At 48.0% G+C, this 13044-nt stretch overlaps 1 protein-coding gene across 1 annotated transcript in view; it reads left to right on the plus strand.

Moving 5' to 3' along the window:
• hk1 (hexokinase 1) overlaps positions 1 to 13044 on the plus strand; it is a 328092-nt gene that overhangs the window by 186536 nt on the left and 128512 nt on the right. Inside the window, exon 10 of the mRNA XM_072478763.1 lies at positions 12525 to 12829. Within this exon, the coding sequence (XP_072334864.1) occupies positions 12525 to 12829 (305 nt within the window). The remainder of the gene's footprint in view (positions 1 to 12524; positions 12830 to 13044) is intronic.

The following is a 13044-nucleotide window of genomic DNA, read 5'->3' on the forward strand; positions in this document are numbered from 1 at the left end:
ATTCTGTGACAACGAGGAATCAGGCCCCGGGAGTATAGGACATACTTGGTGGGAGACCCTGAGCGAGATCCACAAAAAGAGCTTAGGGAAAGCTCGCAAGCTGATGGCAATCGTGTCCTGCTTGGCACAGTTGCAAGGCACAGAGGAGGTCGTTAGGACGCTCCCGAAAGAAGTAGAAGGCATACATGAGTAAGGTCGATGTAAGCCAGGTAGAAAGAGAGAACTTAGAACTGAGAAGGAAGTTGGCAGCAAAAGATGGAGAGGTGGAGGATGCCAAAAGGGCACACCAGTCTTGTCTGGCGCACTTAAGCAGCTTCCAGTCCCAATATGAAAAGGCCTATCAGGACACGCAACGTTGCAGTCCTGGTACGTGAAGAAACAGAGAAGCAGGTAGAAGCGTTGCAGAGACAGTGTGGGGATCTGAAGGCAGCGTTAAGAGCACTCCATGCTGCCACCACAGAGCAAAGACAAAGCTCACTAGACCACGCAAAATGCCGGAAGCAGATTGCAGAGCTGCAATCTCTGCTTTCAGTTCAAAAAGAATTCCAGGAAATCTTTGGAGCAAAATTAGATGAGGAAGACGGCCCTGATTGGGAAGAATTGAATGAGACAGCGCAGAGATATGTTCAGGGAACATGTGCGCAGGGAAAGCCACAGAAGAGGAAAGCACCCCAACCCCCCACAGAGCAGATAGTTCAGGCTCCAATGAACCTAGTAACCACCCACCGCACAGCCACATCGGATGATGCGGAATTTCTATACTCCACCCCTTAACAGTGACCCAATTACGGAACGCATGCGATAAGATCACACCGTTCCTCCCCACCTCAGACCCCCACCATTTCTTTGCCAGAGTAAAGCAGCAGGCGACCATGTACGGCCTGGATGAGTGAGAGCATGTAAAGCTCACAGTTTTAAGTTTAGATCCTTCGGTCGCAGCAGCCCTTCCCGACCCACAGAATGTAGGAGGAGGCACCCTTGCAGAAATGCATACCGCGATCCTGGATGTGATCGGGTAAAACCGGGGTGACCCCGTAGATGGCCTCAACAAATGCAGGCAAAAGAAAACCGAGCACCCCACAGCGTTTGCTGGATGCCTGTGGATCCACTTTGCAGCAGTCTTTGGAGACGTAGACCGTGCCCATTTGTCCCCAGACAACATGGCCAAATGGACCCGCACCCTTATCTCCCATGCCACAGAAACAGCACAGAAAGCGTGCGCAAATTATGATCCCTCAGAGGAGGCTCATAACGAGAAGTGGGTAGTAAAAAGATTGTCCCACGCCTGGGAGCAATCTGTACAAAACAAACCCGCAGTTAAAATTCCCGAAGAAAAGCAGGCTGACGCAGATATACAGGCAGTTACAACACACCAGAACCCCACATGGGTAAATGAAGGAAAGAACAACCCCCCACCCAAGTCACAGGAGTGTTACAACTGCGGACAGTTGGGACACTTCGCAAGAGAGTGCAATGCCCCTAGAAAGCCACAGAGAGCCCAGCAGACGGGCACTCTGAGTAAGAAGAAGACAGAGCCCATTCATAGTGTTAGCGCCCGTTCAGATCAGACGGACATGACCGGAACGGACTGACGGTGTTCGGGCTCCCCCAGTTGGGTCTGCGACACCCTTTGGGATAGGTCCGGACGACCGGTAGTTGCAGCGAAAATTCAGGAACAGCCCATCGAATTTCTATGGGACACAGGAGGGTCCCGCACCACAATAAGTTCCTCCACCCTGTTTCAAAAAGACATGTGGCCTACTACAGCCACTATCACCCTCAGCGGCTTTACAGGCCACTCACAGCAGGGACACATCACAGCCCCTGTACCCATTCAAATCGGTAACATCACACCAAGCACCCCGTAGTCTTAGTTGATCTGCCCCACACAGCAGAACACATTCTGGGAATCGATTTTATGAATTCCCACAACTTATCATTTGATCCAGTCAACCAGTGTGTCTGGAAAATGGCAAAGTCTGCAAGAGCCCCCGCAACGCTCAACATAGGAGAATACGCCAACAAAATTAGCGCAGTAGGTGAATTTTGGTTCAACCCGACCACGCTTAGCACGGACAAGCAGATTAGGGCAGTTCTGCAAAAGAACAGGACAGCATTCGCGATCCACAAACACGACTGTGGACGGATGACTGGTTCCGTACAGATCACAGGACCTGACCCTAGACCCCAAAAACAGTATGGATTTCCCCAAGAGGCAGAGGGAGAAATCGCAAAGGTAATAGATAGCTGATTAGAGCAGGGCGTACTTAAATCAGTAGCCTCCACTAATAATGCCCGGATTTGGCCAGTGAGAAAGCTCGATGGATCATGGCGACTGACCATCGATTACCGGGAACTCAACAAAATCACCCCCGCAGCAGCCACCACAGTAACCACAAGTCCCGAGACCATGCTCAAGCAGGTACAGGGACTCAATTCCTGATTCTTTACGGTTTTGGACATCAGTAATGGATTCTGGTCCATTCAATTGGCAAAGGCGTGCCAGTACAAATTTGCCTTCACCTTCAAAAACCAACAGTACACGTGGACATGCCTTCCACAAGGATTCCACAACTCCCCCTCCATTTTCCACCGACAGCTGGCAAATGGTTTAGCCAAATTCTCTCGCCCAGAATGTCTGGTCCAGTACGTGGATTACCTACTACTGCAAACAAACACCAAGGAAGAGCACATTGAGCTTCTGTCCGAACTCCTGGAACTCTTACACTCAATTGGTTGTAAAGTTAACCCCAAAAAGGCCCAGATTTTGGAAGATAAGGTGATATATTTGGGAACAATTATCACACATGGTAAACGTGAGATCGAGCATAAAAGGATTAACTCGATTGCTAAATTGCCCCTTTCCCAGAACGTTTCAGCCCTCCAGTCGTTTTTAGGACTGGTTGGCTACTGCCGAAACCACATTGATGGTTTCGCCAGCAAGGCAGCACCCCTCTCAGACCTCCTAAAGAAATGAGCCCCCGGGAATGGCTTCCGCAGCATACGGATGCTGTGGATGCGTTGAAGCAAGCACTCATAGCAGCCCCCGCACTACAAGTTCCAGACCCGTTTTCCCCCTACGCTTTGGAGGTAGCAACCACAGACCGCACCCTTTTGGCCGTGCTCCTTCAGGAACGGCACGAACAGTTAAGGCCCGTAGCTTACGCCTCCAGAACTTTAGATGCTGTGGAGCAGGGATTTCCAGCCTGTGAGAGGCACCTGCTCGCAGTATTTTGGGCAGTTCAGTATTTTTCGTACATTACCAGACTGAACCCCATCACCATCCTCACAGAACACACCCCCACCCACCTTTTACTGGACGGACAACTCAAGGACGGTACAGTCAGCCAAATAAGAGCAGCTAGATGGACCCTTCTTTTGCAGGGACGGGTCATCACTGTCAAACGGATAAAGACCCACACTTTTTTAGCCGACAACCTACAGTACCCCAGAACCCCCCCATGAATGTGAAATTATATCTCCACACCACAACACAGGCCCCTTTATTGCTAAAACACCCCCCAGAAAGATAGGTAGTTCAACCCAGAGCCCCAAGCACACAGACACGTGCAAACCCATAAAGATATATGTGGATGGATCTTCCACAATATTGGATGGGAAGCGCATAACAGGTTGCGGTATTTATGTCAAGGACGCGCAGGGACGCGCCCTAGAAGAAATAGCAATAAAACTTCCATGACACTTAGGCGCACAGGCAGCAGAACTTGCGGCCATCGCATATATAGTGGAACACCCAGATTCCTTCCCCAGCCCAGCAGACATATACTCGGACAGCCTCTATGTCTGCAACAGCCTTGCGGAATTCCTGCCCCTGTGGAAAGCAAGAGGATTTGTTTCCGCAGATGGAAAACCCCTCCCCTCAGCCCCATTGCTCCGTCACATCTTAGAGAGAGCACGGAACAGGACTTTTGGTACAGTCAAAGTTCGAAGTCACCATCGTTCCTCCCCCCCTGGAAATGTAAAAGCCGACGCACTGGCTAAAGCAGGTTCCAGACACGGATATTTTTGGACACCCCCCGAAAGCGCACCAGTGAATGCAGTTCAGGTCTCACAGCCTAAGATCGAGGATCTAGTGCAGGCCCAGAAGCAGGACAGCAATCTCAGGGAGACTTTGAAAGGAAACTATCGAGAGGTTTAAAAATGCTCTGACCACACATGATGGTGTGGTGTTAAAAGACACCCTCTATGTGGTTCCTGAACACGACAGGAATTAATTGATTTGTTTGTTCCATGACGGTCATGGACATCAGGGAATCAATCCCACTACAGCCCACCTCAGGCAGCTTTGACGGTGGCTGAATTTAAAGGACGATGTAAATCACTACATCGAGAATTGTCTTATCTGCGCCCAGGACAAACACGGCAAAGACCACAGCCAAGATTTTGGCCCACCACATCTTTACAAGATAGGGACTCCCCCGCAGCATTGAATCCGACCAAGGTTCCCATTTTACGGGACGCGTCATGAAGAACGTCCTCACGATATTTGGCATCACCCAAAAATTCCACATAGCATACCACCGACAGTCGAGTGGTATCGTGGAGCGCATGGATTGGACCCTAAAATCCACCCTCAGAAAAATGGTCCAGCAAAACAACACCACTTGGGACTCGGTCCTCCCTTTTGCGCTGATGTTTTTGCGCAATACAGTTTCAACTTCCACAGGTTACACCCTACACACCCTCATGACCGGACACCCCATGAAAGGCACGGAATTTTTATTAGGTTTAGACTTGACCAGCCCCGAAGTGACGTCCCTCACACACGAGAAAGCAGTGGAGCAATTAGTGGATAATGTTAAAACGGCTCAGCTAGCAGCCGCAGTGAAATTGGGCACCAGAAAGAAACAGAGCAAGGCCTGTTTCGACAAGACAGTGCATGCGACTGAGTTCAGTGTAGGACAGCAAGTCATGCTCTCCGTATACAACCCCAGCACATTCCTGTCACCAAAGTACTCGGGTCCGTACTCCATTGCGGACAAACTAAGCCCTTCCGTCTACAAGATAAAGTACCCCAATGGAAAGACTGCGTGGTTCCATATCAACCAGCTGAAGGCATATGGAACACAGTCTAACCATGCACACCACGTCATGCTCGACGCAGCACACCACACCCTGCCCACAGCCAACGTAACCCTACCATACCCCAACACGTCCAGCCCAGCCACGGACTCGACCTCGACTCCACCCCCAAAATATACACTCCGCCCCGAAACGCCCACCGACTGCAGCAGCAGAGACAGCGACTGTGACTCGGATGATAGCCACAGCACGCCTCCCTACTATCCCCATGCAACAGGACCCACACCCAGCGAATCTGACCACGATTCGAGTGATCCCTTCACGATCACTTTCCGACACAAACCCGACCACCGACCTACCATGACGACCCCGATTCCGTCCCCACACAACTAGACACCACCTATTGGCACAGAGACAATTCGTTCAGACTCGTCCGGAATGACGAGAGCGATCCAAAACTGTACCAAGCAGCCCTTTCAGCCCTGATACATTCAAGAGTTTGGCATCCGGGAAAAGATGACGACCTTGAGTCTGACTCCCAAAACGAGAACCGCTTTGCGACCCTGTTCGTAACCGATAACTGAGGTGTCCAGATGATGTTTTTATGTTTTTAAAGGAACTGCTTGGGAGAGACGGTGTCCTTTCTGATGGAACCTGCAGCATGTTTTATGTTGTTTGTAGTGTTTGTTAAATGTTGTATGTCAGACAGGAAATACATTTTTTTTTCACGGCCCCACGCCTTTTCGGCCAAAACCTCTGAGGACTTGCCCACAGAGACTTGCTATTGGCCAGACGCTAGTTCAGAGGAACTAGTTTGGCTGCAGAGACTTGTTGAGATCCCAGACGCCAGTTCAGCGGAACTCGTCTGTCGACAGATACCACACGCCCGTTCGTAACTGCCCTTCTGTTCGAAGGTAGAACCAATTCGGCAACCCCCCACGATGACTACATTTCTTGCCCATTCTTGTCAGTTGCTCAGGCAGTGGAGAAACGGCTTGGGACCCACCCTGCCTGGGAACCCCCCTCTGGTCAGCTACGCTCGGGTAGGGGAAACACGGCATTGGTCGCCGTCCTACTTACCCGTTGCAGCCCATACGCACCTCATTTTGGAAAGTTTTAGTTCAAAAAGTTTTGGTTTGTTTCAGGTGACCCTTAGGTTGCCAACCATATGCTATTTACATCCTCAAACATTGGGATGGTAAATCGCACAGTCGGCGAGACGGCTTGCACTGGTTCATTATTTCTAAATGTGTCTTGTCCTGAAATTCGGTTTTTGAAATAAAAAATGAGGGAGTCACACATAGTGACCAATTATAAAGGAAGTAATTGGCACTAAATGACAAGAACAAACAAAGAACAAAGAAATGTACAGCACAGGAACAGGCCCTTCGGCCCTCCAAGCCCGCGCCGACCATACTGCCCGACTAAACTACAATCTTCTACACTTCCTGGGTCCGTATCCTTCTATTCCCATCCTATTCATATATTTGTCAAGATGTTGATAGACAGACAGACTATCGTACGAGATGTTAAACCAAGATAGTTACAGACACTATGCTTGTTTCCACAGAACTCCAGAAGCTCCAGGACCAGAGAAGAGAAAGAAGAAGAACCATGAGGACATCCTCCGGATTGTTCATCGTGATAATGGACATTTGGTTGCGCGTGAAGGCGAACCCCATGACCTCAAGCCCCCCAGCCGTTAATGATTCACTTCCCCACAGTACCCAGAGCCCAGTCACCAGCGACACCACACCATCTTGGTGTGACAGGTTTATAACCTGGTATTCCCTGTCCTATGTGATAGAATCCTTATTGGTATTGGCGATACTCTGCTGCATCGTGCAGACTATGCGTCTGAGAAAATGGAGAAGGAGAGCCTACCGCGCTCGCACCCCGGTATATAGGATCAGATCCCCTATTTTCGGATACGACCAGATCCCCGACCCCCGCGATCTATAATAAAGAGCATTCATTTGCGTTTTTTGTTGTAAATAAAGAAATGTAAAGAACTGTTCATGAGCAATTGTACGATCCTGAGCTTGACTGCCAAGCCAGGAAAAATGTGTATAAACTGCTATGATTTTGTTTGTATGGTTGAGGAAGTTAGAGTGATGAAATGTTTAAGTGAGTGTAGTGTATTAAGGATAGTTAGAGGTTCCCATTTTCTTGTTTTGTAATGCATGTCCCTGTTTGACATAGCGCCCCTTAGAATTGTCAGTTAAAATGTTTTTGCATAGTTATGGTCAGTGTAGAGGCCATGAAAGAAGTGCTCACCGGGTCAGGGAATGAAAGCAACGTAGTTATGTGATCCTTCACGCTTCGTGTTAGGATCACAAGGAGGGTGTGTAGCCACCTAAATTGGCCAACTCCCGATTTAAAATGGGAACGGCAAAGGCTGATGGGACAGTCAGCCAACACAGACAGAGACCAGCAGGTGCAGATTTGCTGTGTATTTGATTCTGCAAAAGGCCAGACAGCATCGATGCCAGTGGCCGTCAGCATAACAATGTAGCAGCCATCTACATACTGATGAGCAATCCCCGGGAACAATAAGTAACATTTGGGACGTATAAGGTAAAGCCAGGCTCCCTGGCGCCAGCAGGACCAGCACAGGGGAGGTGAACGAACGCCCTCAGGACCGCCCATCGATCGGGGAACCGCTCCAGTATTGGAGAAGTCGAACCAAGCGATTGGGACAAAGTCCAATTGCTTGGGACCAGGTACAGGGTCCGCCCCGAAAGGCGGGGGGCCCCTGGGGATTATAAGAGTTAAGCCCCAAGTTCAAATCACTCTCTCTCTCTTCGTCCTGCCCGGGTCACCCAGCAATGCGAACCAACCTTGACCGTGACCGGTGCAGTGACCACCGAAAGAAGTAAGTCTTAATTCAACGCTCGCTACAACATAGGCGCTCCTAGCTACCAATCCATACCAACTTCGAATCCCGCAGACTCGGAACCCGAACGAAAGGCCATTTGTTCCCCTGACCTGGTGGGCCAGTCCGAAGTTAAGTATAGGCCTGTTAGTTGTAGAAGTAGCTTAGACGTAGAATTTGTGCATGAGTAGCGATTACTGTGTATAAGAAATGTGCTTTGATTTGAATCTTACTAATCGGTGTATTGAGTTATTGATCATTACTTGAACCTCGTGGCGGTATCATAGAGATACCTGGCGACTCGAGAGCAAAGGTAATAAAACAGAGCAATTGAACCAACCGGAAAGTTAGCAACAGTATCAAAGAACAAAGGAAAGTACAGCACAGGAACAGGCCCTTGGGCCCTCCAAGCCCCTGCCGACCATGCTGTCCATTTAAACTAAAATCTTCTACACTTTCTGGGTCCGTATCCCTCTATTCCCATCCTATTCATGTATTTGTCCAGATGCCCCTTAAATGTCACGATCGTCCCTGCTTCCACCACCTCCTCCGGCAGCACGTTCCAGGCACCCACTACCCTCTGTGTAAAAAACTTGCCTCGTACATGAAATGAATGAAAATCGCTTATTGTCACGAGTAGGCTTCAATGAAGTTACTGTGAAAAGCCCCTAGTCGCCACATTCCGGCGCCTGTTCGGGGAGGCTGGTACGGGAATTGAACCGTGCTGCTGGCCTGCCTTGGTCTGCTTTAAAAGCCAACGATTTAGCCCAGTGAGCTCCTCTAAACCTTGCCCCTCGCACCTTAAATCTATGCCCTCTAGTAATTGACCCCTCTACCCTGGGGAAAAGCCTCTGAGTATCCACTCTATGCCACTCATAATTTTGTAGACCTCTATGGGTCGCCCCTCAACCTCCGTCGTTCCAGTGAGAACAAACCAAGTTTATTCAACCGCTCCTCATAGCTAATGCCCTCCATACCAGGGAACATCCTGATAAATCTCTTCTGCACCCTCTCTAAAGCCTCCACATCCTTCTGGTAGTGTGGCGACTAGAATTGAACACTATACTCCAAGTGTGGCCTAACTGACGTTCTATACAGCTGCAACATGACTTGCCAATTCTTATACTCAGTGCCCCGGCCAATGAAGGCAAGCATGCCGTATGCCTTCTTGACTACCTTCTCCACCTGTGTTGCCCCTTTCAGTGACCTGTGGATCTGTACACCTAGATCTCTCTGACTTTCAATACACTTGAGGGTTCTACCATTCACTAGATATTCCCTACCTGCATTAGACCTTCCAAAATGCATTACCTCACATTTGTCCGGATTAAACTCCATCTGCCATCTCTCCATCAATGAAATGAAATGAAATGAAAATCGCTTATTGTCACAAGTAGGCTTCAAATGAAGTTACTGTGAACAATCTAAATCGTGCTGTATTCTCTGACAGTCCTCATCGCTATCCGCAATTCCACTAACCTTTGTGTCGTCTGCAAACTTACTAATCAGACCAGTTACATTTTCCTCCAAATCATTTATATATACTACAAACTGAGTTTAGGAGGAACTTCTTCACCCAAAGGGTTGTGAATCTATGGAATTCCTTGCCCAGTGAAGCAGTAGAGGCTCCTTCATTAAATGTTTTTAAGATAAAGATAGATAGTTTTTTGAAGAATAAAGGGATTAAGGGTTATGGTGTTCGGGCCGGAAAGTGGAGCTGAGTCAACAAAAGATCAGCCATGATCTCATTGAATGGCGGAGCAGGCTCGAGGGGCCAGATGGCCTACTCCTGCTCCTAGTTCTTATGTTCTTATGTAAACAGCAAAGGTCCCAGCACTGATCCCTGTGGAACACCACTGGTCACAGCCCTCCAATTAGAAAAGCATCCTTCCATTGCTACTCTCTGCCTTCTATGACCTAGCCAGTTCTGTATCCACCTTGCCAGCTCACCCCTGATCCCGTGTGACTTCACCTTTTGTACTAGTCTACCATGAGGGACCTTGTCAAAGGCCTTACTGAAGTCCATATAGACAACATCCACTGCCCTACCTGCATCAATCATCTTTGTGACCTCCTCGAAAAACTCTAACAAGTTAGTGAGACATGACCTCACCTTCACAAAACCATGCTGCCTCTCACTAATACGTCCATTTAGCTGGTTTAGCACAGGGCTAAATCGCTGGCTTTGAAAGCAGACCAAAGCAGGTCAGCAGCACGGTTCAATTCCCGTACCAGCCTCCCCGAACAGGTTCCGGAATGTGGCGACTAGGGGCTTTTCACAGTAACTTCATTTGAAGCCTACTTGTGACAATAAACGATTTTCATTTCATTTCATTTGCTTCCAAATGGGAGTAGATCCTGTCTCGAAGAATTCTCTCCAGTAATTTCTCTACCACTGACGTAAGGCTCATCGGCCTGTAGTTCCCTGGATTATCCTTGCTACCCTTTTTAAACAAAGGAACAACATTGGCTATTCTCCAGTCCTCTGGGACATCACCTGAAGACAGTGAGGATCCAAAGATTTCTATCAAGGCCTCAGCAATTTCCCCTCAAGCCTTCTTCACTATTCTGGGGTAGATCCCATCAGGCCCTGGGGACTTATCTGCCTTAATATTTTTCAAGACGCCCAACACCTCGTCTTTTTGGATCTCAATGTGACCCAGGCTATCTACACACCCTTCTCCAGACTCAACATCTACCAATTTCTTCTCTTTGGTGAATACTGATGCAAAGTATTCATTTAGTACCTCGCCCATTTCATTTGGCTCCACACATAGATTCCTTTGCCTATCCTTTAGTGGGCCAACCCTTTCCCTGGCTACCCTCTTGCTTTTTATGTATATGTAAAAAGCCTTGGGATTTTCCTTAACCTTATTTGCAAATGACTTTTCGTGACCCTTCTTGCCCTCCATCCCCTTGCTTAAATTCCTTCCTACTTTCTTTATATTCCACACAGGCTTCGTCTGTCCCCAACCTTCTAGCCCTGACAAATGCCTCCTTTTTCTTTTTGACGAGGCCTACAACATCTCTCGTCATCCAAGGTTCCCGAAATTTGCCGTATTGGATAAATTTTTCCGCACAGGAACATGCCGATCCTGAATTCCTTTCAGCTGACTTTTGAAAGCCTCCCACATGTCAGATGTTGAGTTACCCTCAAACATCCGCCCCCAATCTAGGTTCTTCAGTTCCCACCTGATATAGTTATAATTAGCCTTCCCCTAATTTAGCACATTCACCCTAGGACCACTCTCATCCTTGTCCAGCAGCACTTTAAAACTTACTGAATTATGGTCACTGTTCCCGAAATGCTCCCCTACTGAAACTTCTACCACCTGGCCAGGCTCATTCCCCAATACCAGGTCCAGTACAGCCCCTTCCCTAGTTGGACTGTCTACATATTGTTTTAAGAAGCCCTCCTGGATGCTCTTTGCAAACTCTGTCCTTTCTAAGCCCCTAGCACTAAGTGAGTCCCAGTCAATATTGGGGAAGTTGGAGTCTCCCATCACAACAACCCTGTTGTTTTTACTCGTTTCCAAAATCTGTCTCCCTATCTGCTCCTCTATCTCCCGCTGGCTGTTGGGAGGCCTGTAGTAAACCCCCAAAATTGTGACTACACCCTTCTTATTCATGATCTCTACCCATATAGCCTCGCTGCCCTCTGAGGTGTTCTCCCGTAGTACAGCGGTGATATTCTCCCTAACCAGTAGCGCAACTCCTCCACTCCTTTTACATCCCCCTCTATCCTGCCTGAAACATCTAAATCCTGGAGCGTTTAGCTGCCAATCCTGTCATTCCCTCAACCAGGTCTCTGTAATGGCAACAACATCATAGTTCCAAGTACTAATCCAAGTTCTAAGTTCATCTGCCTTACCCATAATCATATGCACTTCAGGCCACCAGACCGGCTGTTTTTAGCAACATCTCCCTGTCTGCTCTTCCTCAGAGCCATACTGGCCCTGTTCCCTCGTTCTCCCTCAATGCTTTCACCTTCTGACCTATTGCTCCGGTACCCACCCCCCCGCCATATTAGTTTAAACCCTCCCGTGTGACACTAGCAAACCTCGCGGCCAGGATATTTATGCCTCTCCAGTTTAGATGCAACCCGTCCTTCTTATACAGGTCACACCTACCCCGGAAGAGCTCCAAGTGGTCCAGATAACGGAAACCCTCCCTCTTACACCAGCTGTATCGAGTTAAGCTTGGAAAAGGTTCTGACTACTCTGCAAGACAGAGACAACCTACTTAAATGGTGGTACAGTTCTTTCAGTGTGAATTAATCCTATCTCTGGCATTCTGTTCTTTTGGAAACATTGATACAAAAGTGCATTAAAATGTCAGCAAGAAAGGCAGCAATTCAGAGGTCATACAAGCATAATCTCTCAACGATGATCACAGTTTTGGACAATTAGTAGCGGGAACCCAGATTGATTCTAGTTACCCTAGTAGAAATCCTCTAACTCAGCATAGTATGAATTGAAGCAAGGACCTGTATTTTACAACTCATTGGCTTTACCAACTGTTTCTAATGTTAGTGAGTTTTTTTAGGTACGAAGATAACATTCCATTTGTGTGTGGGAGGATCCTTATTGTTTGGTCTTTTTTACAGATTTGCCAGACGCTTCCAGAAAACGGTAAGACGCCTGGTTCCTGACTGTGAGGTCCGGTTCCTACTCTCAGAAAGTGGCAGTGGAAAAGGTGCTGCCATGGTGACTGCAGTGGCCAGCAGACTTGTCTCACAACGCAAAGAAATAGACGAAACGCTGGCTTCGTTCACACTCACGCAAGAGCAGCTGTTTGAGGTGAAGAAAAGGATGAGAACAGAGATGGAGCTTGGTTTAAATAAGAAATCTCATGATGTTGCAACAGTGAAAATGCTGCCAACTTTTGTTCGTAGCACCCCAGATGGAACAGGTAGTCAAGTTGTACCTTACCCTTTACTTTATCTACTTTGTATAAACTAAGATTACAAGAACAACTTGTATTTACTTAGCCATTAAACATGAAACACCCCATGAGATTATAAAACATAGTTTGATGCTGCGTTATGTAGGGAATATTAGGCACATGATGGAAGGCTTAGAGATCGGTTTTAGGAGAATCTTAAAGGAGGAAAGAGAAGGAGAGAG

This window comes from Scyliorhinus torazame, chromosome 16, assembly GCF_047496885.1.
Source record: "Scyliorhinus torazame isolate Kashiwa2021f chromosome 16, sScyTor2.1, whole genome shotgun sequence".
In the NCBI taxonomy this organism is placed as follows: Eukaryota; Metazoa; Chordata; class Chondrichthyes; order Carcharhiniformes; family Scyliorhinidae; genus Scyliorhinus; species Scyliorhinus torazame.